This window comes from Lethenteron reissneri, chromosome 44 (genome assembly GCF_015708825.2).
Source record: "Lethenteron reissneri isolate LAM-NWPU_2019-01 chromosome 44, ASM1570882v1, whole genome shotgun sequence".
Lineage (NCBI taxonomy): Eukaryota > Metazoa > Chordata > Hyperoartia > Petromyzontiformes > Petromyzontidae > Lethenteron > Lethenteron reissneri.
In genome coordinates this window covers 9,381,352-9,406,577 of record NC_083822.1, presented here as the reverse complement: position 1 = coordinate 9,406,577, position 25,226 = coordinate 9,381,352, and the positions used below count along the sequence as shown (strand labels likewise).

The following is a 25,226-nucleotide window of genomic DNA, read 5'->3' as shown; positions in this document are numbered from 1 at the left end:
TGATAATTCATTTGATTGTACGCCATCTCTCAAATAGCGCTTCACAGACTGATGTCATGCTTAGGAATAGTTAAATTAATAGTGTATGAAGCTAAACAATTTTAATTTAAAAATTCAGTTCACAAAAACTATTGCAGACCACTTCAAAGATGATCATTTCTGTTCTGTGTGTGTGTTGGATACACTTCGCTGGCGCCACGACGGGATTTGTAGGCTTCTTTATAAATACTGTATATCCTCGCAGAGGGTGGAGGATTACATTAAACAAGTCCTCACCATGAGCCCTGAGTGTGAAAACTGGTGGCACGGCAGGTGGATTGGCACAACACAATTTTATATTTGTATTCAGAGGAACATAGGCATGATGTTATAAACCTGCTATAAGCTAATGTTGCGTGCCTTACGGTACAAGCAAATAAAATTACATGTTCCCATTGATGGAGTGACAGCCGAATGATTATCACACCGAAGATATCCACCGCAGAGATGGAGCGATAATTCAGCTTGTGTGCACGTAGTGGATGGATTGTTGCATCGCATGACCATGAGGTATGGCAATGGCTTGGGGAGGCCTTCAGACCGTTGTCATTCCACGGCTGAATGACAGCCTTCAAATGTCCTGTCATCCATGGGGGTTGTCTGACCATACCTTCACCACGCTGGTCACTGAATGGTGGAGAGAGATTTCACTCACCACTGACATTCGCCACGGCTAGGAATCAAACTCGGGTTTTCTGGACTCAATGTGAAATCATCCAGAGTAATGGTGCACTGGTAAAGGCATCCATGGAATGGGGCACTTAAATAAGGGCGTTAAATGAGGTCACATGGGAATTGTTTATCAGCGTATGTAAAAGTCACTTTTATGGAAATTGATGAAACTGTAAAAATGAAATAGTGGTCCAGGGGGCTGTCCTGCATTCCTTATTGCATTCGTGGGCTCCACTCTGCTCAGCGTGGCTTTTGCAACCTAACAAAGGACCGACCGACTGGCTTAACCATTTCATCGCAAACAGCCCCTTCGGAAAATCTATTGCTGTCTGGCCCTCCGATGTCTTTTCAAGTTGTACCATGGGTTGTCTGGCATGATGCCCGATGTTTCATACCAAATGCCGGTGGCTTCTACTGGAAATGAATTGGATATTGAACGCGTGGTAAAACACGAAAACGTCAAGGTTGCTCTAAAACATAACCACGCAAAACAACCTAATCGGTATTCAGCATCTGGCAATCATGTTCAAATTACAAGGGTGCTCTTTAAGCTTTTCCATGCGTTTAAATGTGTGTGTGTGTAACTTTGGGGTGCAGTGGTGGTATTTAATGTACTGCACTACGAACCTGGAAACCCGAGTTCAATACCCAGCCACAACTTCCATCATAGTCGAGTTATATCTGAGCAGGTCCTAGTCACTCACCTTCACCAGCTTGGTGAAAACAACATCTCACGATCAAAATGTGCTGTTCATCCAGTATTGTGGTGACAAAGGGTGTTAACAACAGTTTTACATTATTTAGGAATGTGTGCTAAAATGCAGTTTCAAAAATGTGGCGTATTGTATACGTCAAGGACATCAACGTTTTGCCAAAATATGCAAAACATCAAATCTCTCTGGCAGCAAAATCGTTAATTTCCCAGCACATGTGTCAAAATGTGTTTATTTTCCAAAATGGCAGTATCATGTACTTGTATAAAAACGACAACGCTGATGAAAATATATATCACACAACGAAAGCAAATAAGAACGTCAACATTTAAATATCTATATGAAAAAAAATCACTTTCATTAAATAAAACAACCATACGAAAAATAACACTATCGCAAGTATAAATTATTTAGCTTCATTAAATACCACCTCGTTTTCCACACGCCATTGTCTTTGCATCCCTTTTTAGGTAAACGTGTCGTGTGATCATCGTTCGCTCACCCACTGCTCGTAGAAGGGCCTCCACTAGAGGGAGCTCCAGGAAGCCCATCTCGAGGGTAGTTGAGTCCCAACCTCAAAGACAATTTTCTACGTTCACTGCGGGCTCACGCCACCCGCCCGTCCGCCCGTCCGAAAAGAGGCCCTCTTAATAATATCGACACGGGGCCTAGGGTTGCCACCTGTCCCGGTTTTCCCAGGATCGTCCTTCTTTTTGAGGTAGCTATTGCTAGGAAATCTGTAAAGTCTTCCTAGGACATTAAAAGTCTTAGCTTTCTTTACATATCATTTACATGTAGTTTTCCCCTCATATTGTTGCGAAATATTCTTCGTCCCATGATATGTTCTGGATAATTTTGTACCTCGGGTGGTTCGAGCGAGCAAGCAGCTTGCAATTAGAAACTTCCAGTTCTAATCCCGTTTGGGGGGGGGGGGGTTGAGTCAACTGATCCTCTCTCTCGGGTTGATAAACTAAGTACCATTTTGTAGAGGACTCCACGGTGGTTTTCCTATGGATAGACTCACCCCCGCCATATCAATGTGGAATTTCCACAACTGGCTCATCAGGGCTGTAAACATTTGAGCAGAAAATCACTCTCAATTTTCTACCGTTGTTTTCTTCCAGAGGGTGGCAACCCGAGCCGGGCCCCATCACACCCACGCGGGGATCTCACGGCCAAAAAGCAACGGTCAGTGGCCCCCTGCCGCCGCCACCTCTGCCGCCGGTGGTGGCGTGTCGGCTGACCCCGGGTCACCCATCGCCACGTTGCACGCGACGGCGAGCAGCACGGATGCGGCGTACGCCAGCGACGCGACGCGCCAGCAGCACTGGTCGCGCAGCCGCTGCTCGTAGCCACGCAGCACGGCCAGACCGAGCGTGAGGCCCACCCACACCCCGGCCAGGTGGGGCACGAAGCTGGGCTGGGCAGGCGACGGCCTCGGGGAGAGACGGAGCCACACCGCGCGGCCCAATTCGGCGCTCACTGCGACGGGGGAGGCAGCGGCAAGAGTGAGACGGTGAGTCGGGTGACAGGCCATGTGTGGTATCGACGTCAGGGTCCACATTTTAGATTTTTTTAAATACCTGGACCCGACTCGCAAATGACTCCGCTCTGTTACTGGCAGACTGATGACCACCCGTTTAACACGTAGGCTTTCGCGACCAAAATTATTCGTAATAAATGTTTTTGGGTTAGATCGCGTAAGTATAGATGTGTCGAAACCCTCCACCACCCGACACGGCCAATCAGCAAGGGATTTGTCACGTAAACAAGACAAATAGTTACTACTTCAGCCCGCCGGCGTGTTGAAGAGTGAATCCACAACATTTACAATTTGAGTACCAGCGAAACGTCGTAGCTCACTCAGCCTGTACCGCACAGGGACAAGCTGTCATCGGGAGGTCCCCTTGGCAAAACAAAAAAACTGCACTCCGAGATGTTTTGTTACATTCGTGAAGCAATTGAAATGCAAGTTGTATTACGTATCATCATCAGTATTATTAAAAAGTGTGGCAAGAGAATGAGGCACCGAGATCCGGTCCTCAGATCTAAGGTGGCATCAGAAGGAGCCAAGGCTGGATTCGACCCACGATATTTAACCATCACTGCAAACATCCTTGGGGCCGTCCATAAATGACGTCACGCACCTAGGTGGGGGTCAGACATTTGTGACTATGTGTGACGAGGGGGGGGGGGGTTTGAGAAATGTGACATCACATCAAAATGCGCAACTTGAAATAAATATAGACAACACGTTCTACTTCATTAAATAGACTTTGAAATACATGTTTTCTCCTACAACATCAGAGTGCAGCGGCACATTAAATACGCACTACAATGACAATAGTTTTAAGCGATTTGAAGCATGTTTTATTTGGGGGGGGGGGGCAGAGCTTTGTGACGTCATATTTGAGGGAGGGGGGTCTGACATTTTGTGACGCCATGTGACGATGGGGGGGGTGGGGAAAAAATTGTCCAAAATCGCGTGACCTCATTAATGGACGGCCCCTTAGCCGTACTCATCGGGTACTAGAGTGAGCGGGGCTTAACTCGAGGTGCAACGTCACTTACTGAGCAGCAGGAGGAAGGCCATCCTCAACACTCTGAAGGAACCTTTCATCCTCGACCAGTTCTAGCAAAACAAATGAGAGGGGGGGGGGGGGGCGGGGAGATTGACGGAGGAACAACTATGAAGTTTTTTTAAAGTCAGTGCTGTATCGTCAACAAACAATTCTGGTGATTTTCTTTTGAAAGTGTGTAGTACACGCGATGACAGCTGAGCTTTTGCCAACGCCTGATGATGCTGGATGTAATCTCCAGCGACACGTCGGACAAGTTTGTCAACAAATTGGGCTTGCTTTTTAACGTTCCTCCAGTTTGCTGAAAAAAACAAATCAATTGGCACATTTGCCCACGTGACGACTTTATTTGATTAGCTCTGTCGGCTGCTGGAGGTTGATACGTTAATTTCAAACATTGCATTAAACCTACAAGCCGAAATAAACGAATTATGACTTATATTGGTAGTGAAAGAATATGTATAACAGCGTACAACACAACGATCAAAATTATCTTGCTGTTCACCCAGGAAAGGTTATCTTGAGTGTTATGATTTTTACATGAGTGTCATTCTGGGATATTTGTCTTATATATTTGGGCAATTCATTTTAAAGCAGTTGCATTCAGTTCATTACGTGGCATAATAAATGAGTATTAGTTGCGTTTACCTTGGCACGCATCCACAATCAAATACTCACCACATCTGTGATGAACGCTGCCTTATGACAGAAATGTATACAAGAGGCTTGCCCTTCAGGCAATGGCTATATATCAATGCTCAAGGAATGTATAGTCCACTGGTAGATGAAGGGCTTCCAATTCCGTGTCAGTCTTGTGGGTTGTTTGATCATACTTTACCACCGCAGTTTGTCAGGGTTTTTGTGGGGTGATGTCCCAGGACCGGTTCAGATATCACTCACCACTAGCATAGTCATAGCTGGGAGTCGAAGATGATGTTACCATGTGTTGCAAGATAACACATTAAAGCAAATTCGAACATAATAACAAATGTGGCAAGCTTATATGGCACATGGCTTCAAAGTTGATCTGAAATTAAAGTCCAAGCACAACATTACATTGAGGTACTGTATGTGTATGTCAATCGCTGTTACACCCCACCACCCACCCCGATAAAAAAACACACACAAAGGACCTATTCGCAGCGTTGCCTGCCAATGGCGTAGCGATCGAGTGTGCAGGTGCTGCAACTGCACCGGCTACAAAAAGAGAGAGAGATGGAAATTTGACAGGGGGCCCTCGTTTTAAGATGCGGCAAACACACGCTAATGCCAGTGGAGTCTACCACAACAATTCAAAAATGGCAAAAGGCAATGTGCCGTTGTTGCCGGAAAGGCTGTTTCGCGTATCGTCCGCACCAAAGTGTTTTACCGAACAACCGCAAACCACGCCATTTGTATTTTATTCCGCATTGAGCAGCGCAGCACTTTCATCAACAAAGCCAACGCCCCCCCCCCCCAACCCCAACCTCATCGCTGCCGAGCCATGGACCACAAAAACACCAAGGCCACGCCACCACAAGAGTAGCACATTTAACTGTCGGTCCCAAGTGGCCCGATTAATGGCCATGAAGCAGGGCCTTGGGCCAGCTGGGCAGCATTTATAGCTGGGCCCTGCTCGCTCGCCCGCCCGCCCGCCCGTCCGCTCGTCTCTCTTTATTTCTGACACTTTTGAGAGCTTGATGGGTGGCGGTGGTGAGGGGGAGGGGATGATCCATACAATGCATGGGTGGGGGCAGGGGGGGGCAGATGGATGGCGGGGGGGGGCAGCTGAGAAGTGAGTTTTGCATGCTAATGATCGCGAGGCTCAGCGGTTGTTGCAGGCCATATAACCTTTTGTTGGCCGCTCCATACTCTCATTTTCTCTCCTTTATTGTGTGGTAATTTTCACTCTCAATTCACCAACGTAGTTTTGCATTCAAATGCATTTCATTGGGGTTTCATTGTTCCATCGTTAGCGGTGCAATAATTAAAATTAACGGCCCTTTTGTCAATTATGTGGTGGATGAAGGTGCCTTCCCACGCCATTTCGGTCATAGGAGTCGTTTGACCATACTTCACCACGCTGGTCAATTCGGGTTGGTGCAAGAAGGTGGAGGCCCGGCACCTGATCCAGACATCACTCGCCGCTGATGTAAGCCACGGCTGCAACCTGAACTCGGGTCACTTGGTTCATAGCGCGGAGCGTGCTAACTGCTGCGCCACTGCTCCACGTCATTCAGAGAAGTCATGACAATCCACGTCACTTCTTTGTGCCACGGCGATGGAATAAAGAGTAAAACGCGAGTGACAAAAATGCACTTCAGCAACCGAGGCCCATCCAGTATGTTGGGCCAATGTACGTTGGAACGTTGGGCCAACGTTGAGCCAACGGTTCCAACCACATGCCGACGTTGACCTAACATTGCACATTCACTGGGCTTCTGTCCGAGCTCCCAGTGAGAAAGATGAATCCCGACCTTGTGGCCAACCATTTACTTTCACCTGATCAATTCCATTCACCCCAAGTATCAAATGTATTGAGCAGCAATGAATTTACGTTCTGTTTTCCGTTCACGTTAAAAACAAAAAAATGTCTATTGAGCTGTCTCTCCCCATAAATCTAATAAAACGCACGTCCTGTTTTTTCTCATCGCAATCTCATTTAAAGACTTTATTCATTAAGATAGTTTTTTTTTAACTACAAGCTTTCATTCAACTGTCATGTTCTTCCATTGAGAGAGCATTTTTCCAATTATTGTAGACACATACGCGTCCATAAATAAGTTTAAGCAATTAAACGCGTCTGCGCCCAGTGAAAGGGCTTACGCACACTTTCATGAAGCTGTCTTAATAGTTTTTTTTTCCTTTCTTGAGAAATAGACTGCGGATGCTTCTCATATTTAATTGCACGTTTCCGTGAGATGCTCTTGTATCACATGCTTCAAAATTTAAGATTCGTACATCGTTATTGCCATGAATAACTATGCTCCATTGCCCCCACAGCGTGTCCCTAGTTCATGCGCTCCAATCACGAGTACCTTGAGATGTTCTAGTTTACAGATGATTTATAACTTAACCTTATCATTACTAATCTTATTTACAAGAGTGCATCTCTCTAATTGCAAGTGCTGGTTATAGTAATTGACGAATGGGTTTGTTTGTGGAGGTGCTACAGTTAACAAGTAGTAGTCGGCTTTAGCGACCAGAATGAGAATTCACATTTGGGATTTTTGGCCAGATCGCCGAAGTAAGGGAGATGGGGTGGGGGGGGGGGGGCATTTTCCAAAATTCTGGAATATTTCTTGATGATGCTGATTGTACCCCCGGCAAAACGTTGGACGAAATTGTCACCAATTTTCTTGCTTTTCAACGTTCCTCCAGTTTGCTGAAAAATCAAACCAATTGGCACATTTTCCCACGTGACAATTTGACTTGATTAGCTCTGTCGGCTGCTGGAGGTTGATACGGTAATTTTAAACATTGCAATAAACCTACAAGCTAAAAATGTGTGTGGATTGCTCCGTGCTAAAGCACAACGGTATGGAACAAACTGCCCCCTGCATGCCAAAACAATCAGCTTCACTGTCCATTGTCCTTTGTTCCCTTACGAACTCCTCTTCCCCCTGCCTTCCTCATTATTGACACCGTTGTGCCCTTTCCCAGCTTGCCTACCCGATCGTCACACTCACTCATCGTTAACCGTTCATTGTCACTTTCATCATCTTTGTTTTTTTCACGCATCATCACATCCATGTGCTGTCGTCCTTCTCATAAACTCATCTCATCACGCGCAAATGATTAATTCTTTGTTCAGCGCCTTGGTGAAGGCGCCATGTAAATTAAAATATAAGATAAAAATTGTGCACGTTTGTCCGCGTGACGACTTTACGAATCGGCCGTGTCGGGTGGAGGAGGGTGTACAGCACAAATTTTACTCACACGGCGATCTGACCCAAACATAAATATGAATATCGAGATGCTATTGTATCTCTTTAGGCGTTGTAAATGTTGTGGATTTGCTCTCCAAAACACTGGTGTGCTGTACTAGTAACGGATTGGCATGTTCTGTTTACGTGACACATCTTACTAATTGGCTGTGTCAGATGGTGGCGGGTTTAACGACACATTAATATTTACGCGATCTAACCCCCCAAAAAAAACCTGTATTATGGATCTCTATAGGCTTCATTAGTACAATTTCTCGATATTATCGTTATCAATAATAACAACAATCGTCATCACCGTGTCGCTCACACACAACGAGTGCCGGCCAGAGCATTTGAATTGTTTTTTTTATCACGTTGTGGATTCATTGGATTCTGCGTGAAATTCCCCATCCCGCCTCCTCTTAAGACAGAGAGGGCCTTGCCACAGTGGCTGTTACTACTATAATAGAACTCCCGCTATTGACGAGAGGGCGAGGCGGAGATTAACAGCTCCGCTCCACTGCTGTCACTGTCGCTGCTGCCGCTACTGCTGTCCCACGTACTTGGTGGGAGCTCCATCCTGGACCCCCCCCCACCAACCATTCCTTCCCCATCTCACATTGTCACCACCACCACCACGTGTGATCGCTATGGATACAGGCGCAGCGGCAGTCGCGCCGGCCCACACAGGCGCAGCTCAATGCCTCCCCGCTAATCCTCCGGCATTCGCGACGTCCTTCACCCCCTGGCGCCGTCGGGTATCACTCGGCGGAATGTAAAGGGCGCGCAATTCTCTCTTTCTGCCTCTCTCTGTCTCTCTCTGTCTGTCTGTCGTGCGAGCGCGCGTGTGCGTGGATCAGTCAGGTAACCCATGGCACCTGCTGGGTCTGTCCCGTGACCTCCTGCCAGCGCGCGTTCCACACTTCACGTGGCCTTAACGTGCACCTAGCCTGGCACGAGCGACGTGGTGATGTCACCGCCACTTCATGGCGAATGGCGGTTGTTGTTGATATGGGGGGGGGGGGGGCGGTAGAGTAGCAGTTAGAGCGCGCTGCGCTACGAACCCGGCGACCCGAGTTCGATTCCCTGCTCACGGCCAGCACCGGCGACGATTTATGTGAACAGGTCCTCGGCCTCCCCTAGGTCGACTCAGCCTCAAATGAGTGCCTGGTGCAGTGTGTAAAAAACATCGCCACTAGGGAGACAAAGGCGGTCCGGGCGTGGTGTTGACCGCCCACCCACTCGTGCGCCGTGCCGACCTTCATAGGTGGTACTCGCTAACGCCACTTGCCCCCAAGAGTCTGCAAAGGCTCCACGGGGGGGGGGGGGGATCTTTGCATCTTGATATGAATTGAGTTGCAACTCCAATCCCACGTCCACGTTTGGGCATTTGGAGCATCACTCCCCGATCCAAACTTCTCCGCCCGCCCTATTTCGAAGCCTGGTGCCTTGGCTCCACACCGAGCCGTGGGTCACAGCGTGCAGTTGCACCGCCTGCGCACTCGATAACGACACCGCTGGGTAATCGAGGTAGGCTGGGGCAATAAGGCATGGAGCACCCACCTCACACTCCTCCTGTTTTAAAATTACTTTTGGCAAATTATATTTCGTCTTGTTTTTACCATGTGGGTTTTTTTTATTTGTTTGTCATTGCGTTTCGGTTCATGCCGTTAGCCTGACTATAACGTAAACCGTCAGTAACCAATTAATTGCGTGTATCGTGAGTGCGAGCGTCGATTTTTTTTTACTATATAACAGATGAAATCGATGCACCAATTTCACTTTTTTTTACTTTTATCCACTAGGGGTTTTAATGCCGGTGGGACGCAGAGCCAATCATAACGCTGCCACTCAGCCACAATCTCTAAGATTGTGGCTGACCAATCTCAAGATTGTGCCTGAGCAATCTCTAGATTGTGCCTGAACATAAAGAGATGAATTATCTTTTCACGTAAAAAAAACAAGACGAGAAAAATGAACCGTCTACGGGAAGGCACCGATGGGCTCCTAGGTCAAGGCACGTCGGGCCGAGACGCGGCACTCGTGGTGCTTATAAAACAATAGGATCAGATGCGGTGGTGGTAGTGGTAGTGGGGGGCAGGCTGCAGCCAGGATTATTCATGAGTGTGGGTTCGCGCGGGGTCGTTACCATGGCGATGTTGGCCAGGTGGGCGGAGAGAAGAGCGTAGACCCCTCCCGAGGACCCCAAGAGGGGGGCCCTCCTGTCCGCCACCGAGCCCGCCAGGGAGCCTGAGCCGACACAATTCAAACGTTGGCGGATCACAACGCGAGCGACACTGAGCACAACGAGCTCGAACATCGTAAGGTTCAGGCGCCACTGCTGGACAGAGAGGGCTGATGAGAGGAGGGAATGGAAGGGAATGGGGGAGGTGTATGCACAGCAGTGGGAAGTTATAGGCTGACCACAACAACAACAATAATTTCAAATTCCACTTTTTAAGCTTCTAAAGGCCTGCTTTTTGAGCACAAGCCAGCACTCAAAATCCTACTATTGCTTTACACGATCCAAACGCCTGGTCTCGCACTACCTGCATGCTGGCCAATTCAGGCCCCAGGAGGTGGCAGTGCAGCGATGCATTGCATCCATCTGTGCAGTGTTTTTGAGTGTTTAGCCTGTTATCTACATGGCTTGTATTGTTTTCCACGGTTCTCTGTTTTACTCCTACTCAAAAGCCAGGACCGTCCTGAAAAATAGAGTCTTGAGACTCATTGAAGCCTCCCTAAGCAAATAAAAGCCACTCTTGTCACAACACCCAAACTTTGGTGGCGTAGCATAGTTTGGTTTGGGCTCTGGTGCAGGGAATGGAATTGAGCCCCCCCCCCCGATCCCTCCCCTCTGTCCGTAGCCCTTCGCTTGAGTCTCTCCAGCCGGTGGGCTCCGGTGCAGTCGCACCCCGACTGGAGCTTAACGAGGATCTGGTCATCGGTTAACCACGTACATGCAGGCTGCGTTGGCGTTGGAGTTAAAGAGGCATTTAGAGGAGATGTGATTGTTTGCTCGGTCTTTGCGAATGTAATTGCTTTTGAACTCGACCCTCTTCCACAGCTGAAATGCATCGTACCGGAAATCAAGTTATATAATCTTACCCTTAGGTTTTTTTGGTAAAGTCACGTAGGTAAAAAAGTAAAAATTAAAACAATAGAAATAATAATAGAAATAAAATGATAAATCACGACGTTTCGGAGGCAACACAAGTCTCCGTCATCAGGTGGGACCGTCACAGCTAAATTTACTGTATCAAGTGAGGAAAAATCCAAGAGACAAGCTCTTAAATACAAGTTAAGGGGGAGGGGGGAGGGGCTTATCTGAATGTGGTGACTTTACCGAAAAAACCTAAGAGTATGAATATTTGCAGTCACGAAAGCTTCAAATCTAGAATCAACCAGTCTACACAACAAAGACTCATTCCTAGCAGCGGTTTCAGCCGCACCACCTCTACATAACAAAAGGCTCAGTTCCATTTACACGCACCTTTACATCAGCCGCACCTTAACAACTCTTGGAACCTCCGAGTTCAACCAGTCTACACAATAAAGGCTCATTCCTAACAGCGTGCTTCAGCCGCACCGAACCTCACAATAATAATATCCAGGGCCTACCTTGGCTCCTCCCACCCTCAACCAGTATATATACAAGGACTGTTTTCTTGGAATTTCTCTTACTTGATACAGCTATCGTGCTGTGACGGTTCCACCTGAAGACGGAAGCTTGTGTTACCTCCGAAACGTCGTGATTTTTATTTTATTTTTATTAATTTTAATTTAAAAATTTTACCTACGTGACTTTACCGAAAAAACTTAAGAATAGAATTATATAATCTTACAATGAACTCTGCATTCTTGTTTCTTCATCAATATCTCAGCTACCAATCGCACATGGGCCGTCGCCCACCCTTGTAGGCTTTGCGATGCCACAATCCATCTCGCTGCTGCACGCAGAACTATTAAACTAAACTTTTATTTTTCCAGATAAGGCTCACTGAGCTGTATACTGTAACTCTTTTTCAGAAGTGACCTGGTCACAAATGATAGCTCAACGAAGTGGCTTATCACGTGGAAATGTATAGCAGCCAAATACTTTAAACGCATGTTTCTAAATCCACATGACCACGGGTAGAACATGCAAACTCCAAATATACAGGCGTCAGGGTCGAACCCACGACTTCCTGCGTGCCAGGCGAGGGAGATAACATCTCGCTGCTGCACACTAGCTGACGAGTCATCCCTTGAAAAATAGCTTCTCGGCTTGACGATCTTTTTTTGGGAAATACAACTTCTGATTCTGATCTTGTTGCTCTCCATACTATCAGCTCTTTATTCTTAATTTAAAAACTTATTTCTGAATGTTAAATTGCGATCACCTGCTAATTCGTTGTCCATTGTGTAAATGTTCATTGACGATGAACGTACGTGTTGCCATCGTGCACACGATGCGAGATATTTTGACCGTTGACGTTTTCTCTGGTGGTGAAGTGATTCAACCGGCACGATGATTCGATTACTCTTCATGATCCCGGTTCGATCCAAGTTTATTTTTTATTTAAACGTTGCGGTGAACGTACATCTATGTATCGGAATCAGCTCAAGCCTCCTGTAAAACACGTGACGCCTGTGTGGCCACCCCCCTATCTGAATCCGGCCCCTCTCCCCGCCCCCTATGAAAACAGATGCTGCTCCGTGCAGCAGCACCGAGCTCCTCATGCAGCCCATTCCTCCCTCATCCTCACCTCTCCTGACCCTTTGCTCCCGTTTCTCCATTACTGTTCCATCCTACTCCCCCTCATTTCTCATCCTTTTCTCTCTTCCCTTTACCGTTCCATTTTCTTTTTCCACCCTCTACTCCCCTTTCCCGCGATGTGCCACGGGTAAAAAAGTGCATACATTTAGAGAGGCGACTCAGGTGTGAGTGTCGAGGTAGTGGCTGTGAGATGGGAGCACGCGAGTCCCAGGGTACCTGCTAGAACACCGGCCATGTAAACCGCCCCTATCCGCAGAGAGCCATGGGCCATCTCCAGAGGCAGCCCCACGCTCAGCTGGGCCAGGAGGGCCAGTCCCAACTGCTCTGCGCTGTCTCGCACAGAGACACACGGTTACATAGACAACACACTTAGCTATGGATGGATGTACACAAAGATAAAGAACCCCAATTCTAGATTTGAAGCTTTCGTGACTGCAAGGATTCATATTCTTAGGTTTTTTCGGTAAAGTCACGTAGGTAAAAAAGTAAAATAAAAAAAAAATCACGACGTTTCAGAGGCAACACAAGCTTCCGTCTTCAGGTGGGACCGTCACAGCACGATAGCTACGTGACTTTACCGAAACAACCTAAGAATACAAAGAACCCCCTTGTGGAGAAAAGTGCCGTCAGTGAACGCTTGTTAACACCAACACGGCACACAAAGGGCTAGGTGGCCAGTGCCACGCGCAGGTCACCTTTGTCTCCCTAGTGCTGATATTTACACACCGCACCAGGTACTCGTTTTTGAGTCTGAGTCAGCCTAGGGGAAACCCAAAACCGGTTCAGATAATCGTCACTAATGTTGGTCTTGGGCAGGAATCGAACGAGGGTTGTCGGGTTTGTAGCACGGACACATACATGCACATGGACACACGCAGACATAAAACACTGCGGACACAAATAGATATTGACACGTGCGCGCACGTAGACACACACACATATACTCACAAATATACACACAGACAAATATCCTTCGAGAGAGGGAGACACGCGGAGATAGACGAGGGAGTGACAACGGGAGTTTATACTAGTAGTATTACTACGCTTGTTTACCCAGAAAAGCCTCGCTGAGTCTTAACTCGTTTTTAGGAGGGTCCTGCAAAGTCTTCTGCAGTGGTGGGGTTTTGGCCAACACCAGTTACATTGTGTAAAGTGGGTTGTTGTTGTTTGTTTTGCTATGGCAGGAAACCGAAGGTCCCAGAGGATACCCACGCAGAACGGGGGGGGGGGTGGGGGAGGCATAAACACTTCACACATAAAGGCACCTGAGTCGGGACTCGAACCCAGACAATTATCGCCGAATTGGCATCCACGTATTGCCAAGCGCATTCCATCCATAGATCCCCAATTCGGGAAATAAACAGAACCTGCAGGGTAAACGGCCAGAACTATGGCTGTGGGTGAAAGCCAATGTTTAAAAGGTGAGATCTCAAGACAGACTTAAATACACAGAACTGCTTTGCCTTAGATCAAGCGTAATACAACCGCGCCACCCTGGCCAATGAGAGAGAGAGAGACAGAGAGCGACGCGTGGAGAGATGGGGGAGAGCGACGTGTGAGTTTACCCGGCGTGCGTGAGCGCGTAGCTGATGAACCTCCACGCCTCGTGGCGCGTCGTGGGGGAGTAGAGAAGCGACCCATTCATGAAGTCGGCGTCGTAAGTGGGCAGAAGCCACGTGCCCAGCGTCAGCCCGTACAGCACAAACACAACGACCTGTGGCCAAAGATTCCCCAACACCCCCCCCCCAACCCCGTAGAGTCTTTAACAGATTGTTGGGGCAGGGCACTGTTAGTGAGCACCTTTTAAGGCTGGCACGGCGCACGTGCGTTGTGATGCGCCCAATACCACGCCCATCCGCCTTTGTCTATCTGGTGCTTAGCTTTATACAGCGCACAAGGCACACGCATGGTCAAGTAGATATAAATTTGGCTCTATATGTACTGTATCATATATAGGCCACGAGGATGGAATGGTGGCGCAGTGGTCTTGCCACTGATAAGAACCTGGCGAGCTGAATTTAATTCGGGCGTCGCAGTGGCAAGGACATGTTAACCACCTCGCCTGGTATACATGAGTCCGTGGGTCCGTTCATCGCCCCTGACGCCTGCTGTAAATTTCCACACGATAAGCCCCCCTTCTTTGGGCTATCATTTGTGCCCAGGTCGCTTCTGACAAAGAGCTGTATAGCTAAGTGGGCCTTACGTGGTAAAATAAAAAAAATAGTCGTTTTAATTCCTGGCTACGGCTAAAATCAGTGGCACTTGACATCCGAACCTTAATAATAATAATACTTTCATTGCATACAGCGTCATTCACGCCAACGGCATCGCACGACCTTCGTACGTCAATGCCCCCCGAGGTGGAACCCCCTTTCACCTGCGCGAGAGAGATGCTCGGCATGAGAAGGGGGGGCGGGCACCCCGAGTACATGTGCAGGAACCAGCGGCGCTCCGAGTCACGGGGCAGCGTCTCTCGCGCCACGCTCAGCAGACAGCGGTCCCCCACTCCGGCCGAGCCCCCCACAACGCCAACGCTGCTCCCCGCGATGCCCCCTTCTAACACGTCCGACCGCAGGCCTTGCGACACCGCGCACCTGAAGCTCGCTCGCCGCTTGTTGCTGAGCTGCGCGGGGTCACATCACATCCAGTATACATGCAGACGAGCGCTTGGGTGAGCGTTTCATTGCCACGTGGTGTCTAGAAATGACGTGTTACGCGTATTCAGAAAGCTCTTGATTTGAAGCTTTCGTGGCTGTAGGAATTCATACTCTTTGTTTTTTTCGGTCAAGTCACGTATGATGGACGGATTGCGTGCGGTGTGGCAAAGTGTGGTGGGGTAAACTGTGGGCCAACAGTCGGCTAAGATCTTGATTTCAGCTGGGTCTCGGAAGAAAAATACATTTCCCGGCACATCACATCCAGTACACATCTCGATTTATCTGTGGCTATTCGCCAAGCCACGTGCCGCCTTGCTCCGGTCCTGCCAGCGACGCTGCAAATATTCAGTGATACATTTAGCCTTGGTGCGGCTTCGTGAATGCGTTAGTCACGGGGGAGGGAGGAGGAGGAGGGGAGGGGGTGGGACGGTGCGGTGATGCCCTCACCGCCTCCACGAAGAGCCGATAGGAGACGGCCCCGTGCTCCTCTCGATGCAGCAGTGCGCTCAGAGCCTCGCGCCCCGCGGGACCCAGTTCCTCCCCGCGCGTCTGCAGCAGCGCACGCAGCGCCTCCTCGCTCAGGGAGCCCGGGAGTTCTGGCTCCAGCTGAGAGGGAGAGGGGGAATGGACGAGGTGACCGAGGGACAGAGGAGGGAACCCCGAGGGGACCGACCTCTCCCCGCTCGTCCAACGGACTCACCTCCACGTATTCTCCTACCTCTCACCCCACTCTACTTCTCCTCCACGCACTCTCCTCCACAACGCAACAGGTGCTATGGGGCCGTCCATAAATGACGTCACGCGATTTTGGACGATTTTTTTACCCCCCCCTCCCTCGTCACAAATATGACGTCACAAAGCTCTGCCCCCCCCCCCCCCCACAAAACCATATTTCCATTTTGAAAATAAAACATGCTTCAAATCGTATTTAATGTGGCGCTGCACTCTGATGTTGTAGGAGAGTTGTTAGTGTTGTTATAACAATTATATATTTATTTAAAGTTGCGCATTTTGATGTGACGTCACACATCGTCACAAATATCTGACACCCCCCCAGGTGCGTGACGTCATTTATGGACGGCCCCTAAGTAAGACTAATGGGAGGCACGGGACAGGTTCGTCTACCCCATGGTGCCACTTTGTATTGGATGCGACCGGGAATGGAACTCAAGCCCTCTGGGTTGTCGTGCAGGAGCATTCAAATTCACCACAAACACAAAAAGACAAGTGAAGAACATCCCCCGTATAGACTTAACAGACTGTTGGGGCAAGTGCTGTTTGTGAGCACCTGTGAAAGCCAGAACGGCACACGAGGGGGTGGGTGGCCAGGACCGCCTTTGTCTCCCTGACGGCGATGGTTACACACCGCACTAGGTCCTCAATTGAGACTGAGTCGACCTAGGGGAGGCCCAGGACCGGCTCAGATAATCGTCACTGGTGATGGCCGTGAGCGGGAATCGAACTAAGGTCGCCGGGTTCGTAGCGCAGCGCGCTGACCGCTGACCACTACATTACCGCTCCTCCCCCCAACACACTGCGTGACACACTCATTAACAGCAGCGCGCTACACACACACACTCTCTCTCACACTCACACACACACTCTCACACACACACTCTCACACACACACTCTCGCACACATACATACACACTCTCTCTCACACACTCACGCACTCACACACACACACTCTCACACACACACTCTCGCACACATACACACACACTCTCTCTCACACACTCTCTTGCACACACACATACACACTCTCACACACTCTCACACACACACTCACACACACACTCTCTCTCTCACACTCTCACACACACACTCACACACACACTCTCTCTCACACACACACACTCTCTCTCTCTCACAATCGTACACACACACTCAAACACACACTCTCACACACACACTCTCTCTCACACACACACTCTCACACTCGCACACACACACACTCTCATACACACTCACACACTCTCACACACACACTCTCTCTCTCTCTCACATTCGCACACACACACACTCACACACACATACTCTCACACACACACACTCTCGCACACATACACACTCTCTCTGACACACTCACACACTCACACACACACTCTCTCTCTCTCTCACACACACTCTCACACATACACTCTCACACACACACTCTCACACACACTCACACACACTCTCACACACACTCACACACACACACTCTCAAACACACACACACTCACACACACACTCTCTCTCTCTCTCTCACACACACTCTCACACATACACTCTCACACACACACTCTCACACACACTCACACACACTCTCACACACACTCACACACACACACTCTCAAACACACACACACTCACACACACACTCTCTCTCTCTCTCTCACACACACTCTCACACATACACTCTCACACACACACTCTCACACACACTCACACACACTCTCACACACACTCACACACACACACTCTCAAACACACACACACTCACACACACACTCTCTCTCTCTCTCACACACACTCTCACACATACACTCTCACACACACACTCTCACACCACTCACACACACTCTCACACACACTCACACACACACACTCTCAAACACACACACACTCACACACACACTCTCTCTCTCTCTCTCACACACACTCTCACACATACACTCTCACACACACACTCTCACACACACTCACACACACTCTCACACACACTCACACACACACACTCTCAAACACACACACACTCACACACACACATCATCCTTCTCCGCTCTCTCTCTCACTCGGGCCGGCATTCCTCAGCCTATTCACCTGCTGCTGCCAGAAGTAAGTATGAGATTAATCAACGTTGACGTCCTGAGCGAGATCCCAGTGCATGTCGGAGCGCTTCAACAAAAGCGGTTTTTGTTGATCAGTTCCATCCGCCGCGTGGAAGATTTGTCGCCGTGCACGCGCTTTGTCTGGCCGTCTGTGCGCGCTCGAGTGAGGAGGGTGGGTGGTGGGGTGGTCAGGGTGAGGGTGTGGTGAGGAGGGTGAGGTGGGGTGGTGAGGGAGGAGTGGGGTGGTGAGCAAGGGGGAAGTTGGTGAGGGTGGGGTGGTGAGTGTGGGGTGGGGTTGTGAGGTTTGTATGGGGTGGGGAGTGTGGGGTGTGGTTGTGAGGTTTGTATGGGATGGTGAGTGTGGGGTGGGGTTGTGAGGTTTGTATGGGGTGGTGAGTGTGGGGTCGGGTGGTGAGTGTGGGGTGGTGAGTGTGGGGTGGGGTTGTGAGGTTTGTATGGGGTGGGGAGTGTGGGGTGGTGAGGTTTGTATGGGGTGATGAGTGTGGGGTGGGGTTGTGAGGTTTGTATGGGGTGGGGTTGTGAGGTTTGTATGGGGTGGTGAGTGTGGGGTGGTGAGTGTGGGGTGGTGAGTGTGAGGTGGGGTGGTGAGTGTGGGGTGGTGAGTGTGGGGTGGTGAGTCTGGCGTAGTGAGTGTGGGGTGGTGAGTGTGGGGTGGTGAATGTGGGGTGGTGAGTGTGGGGTGGTGAGTGTGGGGTGGTGAATGTGGGGTGGTGAATGTGGGGTGGTGAGTGTGGGGTGGGGTGGTGAGTGTTGGGTGATGAGTGTGGGGTGGTGAGTGTGGGGTGGTGAGTCTGGCGTAGTGAGTGTGGGGTGGTGAGTGTGGGGTGGTGAGTGTGGGGTGGTGAGTGTGGGGTGGTGAGTGTGGGGTGGTGAGTGTTGGGTGATGAGTGTGGGGTGGTGAGTGTGGGGTGGTGAATGTGGGGTGGTGAGTGTGGGGTGGGGTGGTGAGTGTTGGGTGATGAGTGTGGGGTGGTGAGTGTGGGGTGGTGAGTCTGGCGTAGTGAGTGTGGGGTGGTGAGTGTGGGGTGGTGAGTGTGGGGTGGTGAGTGTTGGGTGATGAGTGTGGGGTGGTGAGTGTGGGGTGGTGAGTGTGGGGTGGTGAGCGTGTACCCCACACCACGCTGGCACTGCGGGTTCTTTGACCATATTTCGCCATGCTCGGTGAGAATTGATGAATGCCCAGTGCATATATGTAGGAGCGTGGAAGTACAGTACAACAATGGGTTGATCCACACTGCTGCCCACATCGTAGTTACAGCCCCGAGCAGCAGCCGCAACCTATACCACCTGTTACACGCACGGTGGCCATCCAGAGGTTACCCTCTCACCGAATAAGTTTCTGTGTTGGCTGGAAGATTGGAGGAGTTGACATGGCACGTGACGAGTGACCTCAAGCCACGGTGAGAGAACGACAGTCGACCCTTACACATCGCGGGGTTAGGGGCGTATGCCCTGGAAAAACCGCGTAAAATGTTTTGTTAGTATAGTTTAGGGCACTAAAACGGCACAAAAAGAAACGAGAAATGCGAGAGACAAAGCTCACTGCGAGATCGCTGCGAGATATCCCGTGAGAGGCTGCCGTGAACACGCTTGGCGTCCTGCAAACCAGCGCCTAGAACACACAGTTCTTTTCGCAAACGAACTTTTTTTACAAAATGTAACTTTACAAAAAAGTGTATATTTACGGTATTAAAAGATAAAACACTGTACATTAATATTATACAGTACTGTACATATATTTTATGCATTTATTGAGTGACTAAACTTTTTGTGTGTCGTCTGCTGCTTTCAGCAAAACTCCCAAATACTCCCCAAAAATTCCAATTTAATTTCCTCTGCCGACCCCGTGATATCTCGAAACCGCGATGGGGAAAGTCGCGGTGCAGAAGGGTCGACTGTGTACCCGGGAGATGTGCCGTGCCGGGTGAGATCCATGTTTGCCGGGTCTCTGACCCGGACAGACCAGTTTAAAATGAAAGCCCCTGGGAGACGGCCCGGACAGAGCACCGCTATCCAAGCTCGACGCCTTCGTAGTTTGCGAGGTCTGACGGGATGCGGCGGCGCTTTCTGGTGATTTGGTCAAAGGCCGTTTGTGGAGAGTGAAACGAACTAACGTTGATTTACAGCCAAGAGTATTGATGACAAGCGGTGACAGATGATGCTGGCATACATGACGCCGCGCTACAGCGATACGACAACTATCTTTGAAAATATCGGCTTTTGTTGCATCGTTTGACGCTGTAAGTCGCTGACCCCAATACTGGGCATCTGTGCAAAAGCGCTTCATAGCTCATCGGATTCCTCTTGCACTCTAAGTAAACATATTGATTCTGACATTTGTACAATCGTGGAAGCGGGGTTCTGGCTGAGGGGCATCCTCCCATGGGGCTTGGTGGTGGGGGGGGGGCGTGGGGGGTCTCTGTGGCCGTCTTTATCCAGATAGATTTATTTTTTCCTGCCTCTGTGACCCTTCACTGCCCCTGACACGACCCCTGCATTTTCTAAGCAAAGCTTCGGGTGTCAGGGCCTTGAGTGTGCCCCTCTCCGCGTCGCGCGCCTGCGTGCGCGTGCGTGCGCGCGACGCGAACGCGCACGCCTGTCAGCCCTGCCACACCCCCCCTCCTCCTCCACCACCCCCATGATGGGCAGAGGGTTTTGTGTCCGGACGTTTAACAACAACAAAAAAACACTGAGTGAGCTTCGGTCCTAAGAGAGATCAAAGAGTGGCTTAGATGCGAAGTCGTGGTCGTTGTGTGTGTGTGTGTGTGGATCGAGAACGCAGATCAACTCAGCCAGGATGTTGGTCGTGGCATTTTAGAATCGCGTACCGTTGTTATCTTTGCCGTGACCATGTTTTAACTGCGTTGTTATGTCTTGCGCAAAAAAAATTGCCGCCACAGTCTATTTATTTTATCTCCCTCGACTAAAGAGACCTCAAGTCCCTAATGGACCATTCATGGTCATCACCGGCCGTGATCTATCCACTGCCGGATGTATGCCTACCAAATCCGTTAACCATCCCTCGCGGTGCCGTGATACAACGATCCGTATAGCTGCTTCGAACAGACGGGTCGCATTGCTCCATCTCCATGCTTCAGTGTTCCGCTCTTTTGGCCGCCTCTCCATCATGAGCCTAGGCCATTGGCCATCCTTCCGTCCGTCCGGTAAAGTTTCCTGTCCACGGCCACTTCCATTTATTGATTAAATTTTGGCGTAACAAAAAACAAAACTCGCGCGTATTCTCTGATCCATGCGATAATCTTCCTACCTCTCAGAATAATCCCAAGTGTGCACCCTCTCGATGCGTCTTTGCAACATTTTCTGCTTTTGATCAATTTTTATTTGTCAATGTACCTGATGATGATTGCTTGCTTGGCAGTCGAAACGCGTGAGAATTTTAGTCTTTATATTTTTATTATTTCCCTTCTACGTGACTTTACCGAAAGAACCAATAATATGAATCCCTGCAGTCACGAAAGCTTTAAATAAATTTTTTATATACATGTTGATTGAAAAACGCATTGGTTTTGATGATTTTCGGTAAGTTAATTTTCTCAAAAGCACTCAAATCGGCTTTCATCTGCCTCTTCATGTCATGATTTGAATCCCCGTCCGTTAACCCTTGTCCTGCTCGAGACACAGACGTCATTCTCCATGGTGTGTTCCTCCGACGGATATCTTTATTTGGTGAATGAACTTATTGGAAATATTCTTTGTTCATAGCTATCTCGAGCCCTTCATGACAGCCTTCTTTGTAAAGATGTTCAAGCATGTCCTCTTACATATAGGAAGCAAGATAATGGAGTCTACAGACATCCTCACATTCACGCGCGCGCACACAGATGTGCGTGCATACCCACACACCAAGACACAAATGCCCCGTGTAGCCTTAACAGACCGTTGGGGCAAGTGCTGTCAGCGAACACCTATGAAGGCCGACACTGCACACGAGGGGGTGGGTGGCCAGACCCACACACTCGCGCACACGTAGCCCATCAGAAGCACTCACAATGAGTGCTTTTGTCTTTGAGAACCCAGGGTAGGAGCACTCCCTCCGCCACCCATGCGGAACCTAAAGGCTCTTTAAGGGGGTCGGGTTAATGGATGAGCAAGATAATCGGGGAAACCGTTGGATGGTGATGGAAAAATGAGGTGGCTAGGCAAGGGCATGAATTATGATTATGTGAGAACGTGAGCGGTGGTGCAGTTGTTAACGCACTGCCTTATCAACCCGGCCACCGCAGTTAGATTCCCGGCAACGGCTGAAATCAGTGGCGAACGCTCTCTGAACCGGGCTTATCCAAACGCATCCCCCAACTCGCTTCAGCAACCCGCACTGACCAGCCTTTGTTACAGTATACAATATAGTCAAACAGAAACGCCTGTGAATCCACACGTTGTGGCGAGGAGGCCTTCATCTCGCAGCGGATTCTTGACAAAAGCCTGCGAACTGCAGAGTTAGGACGACGTGGCGATGCCTTAGAGTAGTGGTTGTTCTTCTTACCCTGGGCTGCACGCACCCCCTGGGGGTGCGAAATGTCCCTTCTGGGGGTGCGAGACATGGCCAGATTTTTTTTTTAAGAAGGTAAATAATCGAAAACACAAAATAACTACTTTGTTGCATCAACCCCCCTATGTATTTATTAACATCATAAACAAAGTGTTCACGATTGAGAACCAAGTGGGTGCAAGGCTGCAGTAAAGGTCAAGATCCGCTGCCTTGAGCAAGGCGGATCAACAACAACAACAACCTCAAAACCCCTTTAAGCGGGTTCCCAGAGCTCTATGGAAGCGCCCATCGAGTCGCGTTTCAAGCAAAGAAAGTTTGATCAAACGCGGCGATTAGAAACGGAGGGTGACTCCCTCCTTCCCTCCCATAGAGCAGATTAAGGAGGCCGCGTGAGAAACTGGGCAGGCTAAGCTCCAACCACCGCACCGGGGAGGCAGCCGGGGGGGGCAGTCACACGCACGCGCACGGGAGATGAACGCGCGCGCGTGCAAGTGCGTAACCACGTGTCTGTTAATTCTAGATTTGAAGCTTTCGTGACTGCAAGGATTCATATTCTTAGGTTTTTTTCGGTAAAGTCACGTAGGTAAAAAATTAAAATTAAAATTAATAAAAGTAAAATTTAAATAAATTATTTTTTTCAATTTTATTTTTTTACCTACGTGACTTTACCGAAAAAACCTAAGAATACGTGTCTGTTACATTGCCTTCCCCACACAGTCACACACCAGCTCCTCCGTTAAGGCGATTTGAGAGCGCGAACTCACAGCCCTCTCGGCCTGTTCGCATTGCGCATGCGGACCCTTTTGCATCGTGACCGAGCCCGTGGGAATTAATTTGATGGTGAAACCACCGCCTGCCTCCTTCCTTAATCTCGGGGACATCTGCTCCTGGGTGCCGGCTGCTACAGCAGCTGAAATGGACACAATCAGTCACGGCTGACACGGCCCTCTCCTCCCGCCCCCCCCACCATGTGCGCGTGGCAAGCGTGCGGTGTGTGTCAGTGTGTGTGGTGGTGGTTAGCGCGCTGCGTTTACGAACCCGACGACCCGAGTTCGATTTGCGCTCACGGCCAACACCAGTGACGATTAATTGAACGTGTCCTGGGCCTCCCCTAGGTCGACTCAGCCTCAAATGAGTACCTGGTGCGATGTGTAAACATCGTCACGAGGGAGACAAATGCAGCCGGGGGTGGTGTTGGCCACCCACTCCCTCGTGTACCGTTGCGGTCGTCATAGGTGCTCGCTAACCGCACTTGCCCCAACCGTGTGTCAAGGCTATACGGGACATCTTTGTGTGTTGTTTGTTGTGATGTGTTTGTGCAGAGCTTGAACGCTGTGAAACAGTGGCGCAGTGATTAGCGCCACTGGTGCTACGTCCAAACCCACGGCCAACGTCAATGCTACGTTGAAGGTGTCCTGGAATCACCTCCCCAACCGCGCGCACCTCCCAGTGTCGTGAATCTCGATCGCCAGGCATGATGCCCTCCCAGCGACTCTCCTGCCCAATCCCGCTTACTTTCCTTCACACGTCAAACCAATGCCTCTGACGTCGTTTTCGCATTGTCCTCCAATCCACGTTTTTTTCTCCCCTTCCCGTCTCTCAGTCTAATTCCAAGCGTGCGTCCCTCCCTACTTCTGTGGGCGCTTGCCAGTTATTAGCGCCAATAATTACTTTTTGTTTGCCCAATGCCCGTGTTTCTCACCCACGTGTCACGGGCAGGCGATAGGCACGAGGTATAAACAACGTTCCTCCATCGGCGGGTTGGCATGTTTGCTTTTCATAACGCGGGATAAACATTACCCCCTAGTGGGTTGTGGCCAGGTCCTGGATGTTATTGGTCTCGCAGAGAGCACCCCCCCCCCCCACGCTCCAATACTCATCCCTTGTTCCACCCCCTTCCGACCCCCCCCCCCCTCCTCCCCACCCGCATCATTCTGTGTGGCCCTGCCGCAGCGTCGACCCCCACGGGAATACGGGGGCCGAGACGGAGAAAGATCAGCCGAGGAGGTGCAGATGGCGAGACCCCGGAGGAATCAGCGATGGCACTAAGAGCAGTCGGTGTGTTTGCGGGCAGGTAAAGTGGTCACGGGAAGAAAAATCCAATCGGGGATTGAGTCTCGGGTGAGGCCAGTGACACCGATACGGGCAAGGCCCCCCCCCCCCCCCATCACCAAGACAGACTGCAGGAGTCTCAAAGCCCCCGTGTGTGCAGTGTGGGCTGGTGAGCGCTGGCCACAGCGGCGCTGGGATGCTTGTAACTGCAGGGACGTGAGGTTGTGACTGGGCTCTCGGCAGCCACGTGGCTCAGCGGTAGAGCAAACGGCCCTCAATGGGAAGGTTGCGAGTTCAAATCTTGGTTGGTGCTTAACCCGACCCCTCGTCTCACCTTGGTCAATGAAACAGGTACCACTTTGTCGGGGGAAGTGAACAGTAGCTTCCCGATGGATACACTCGCCCCGCCCTAGAAATGTAGAATTTCCACCACCGGCTCAGGGCCGTGAACAGGAACTGGGCACAGCCTCAAAGCTAATTTGAGTAGAACAAAGCTGTGAGTCTT

The 25,226-nt window shown here is 49.9% G+C and overlaps 1 protein-coding gene across 2 annotated transcripts in view; it reads right to left on the bottom strand.

Moving 5' to 3' along the window:
- Positions 1-1,675: 1,675 nt before the first annotated feature.
- RHBDL1 (rhomboid like 1) overlaps positions 1,676-25,226 on the bottom strand; it is a 30,785-nt gene continuing 7,234 nt past the window's right edge. Inside the window, exons 2-8 of one of the 2 annotated variants that reach the window (XM_061569943.1) lie at positions 15,772-15,930; positions 15,045-15,290; positions 14,233-14,381; positions 12,884-12,996; positions 10,058-10,158; positions 3,996-4,056; positions 1,676-2,906 (exon numbers count right to left, since the gene is read on the bottom strand). In XM_061569943.1, coding sequence (XP_061425927.1) covers positions 2,614-2,906; positions 3,996-4,056; positions 10,058-10,158; positions 12,884-12,996; positions 14,233-14,381; positions 15,045-15,290; positions 15,772-15,930 — 1,122 coding nt within the window. In that variant the 3' untranslated portion in view covers positions 1,676-2,613. The remainder of the gene's footprint in view (positions 2,907-3,995; positions 4,057-10,057; positions 10,159-12,883; positions 12,997-14,232; positions 14,382-15,044; positions 15,291-15,771; positions 15,931-25,226) is intronic. The other variant, XM_061569944.1, reaches the window with a different exon arrangement.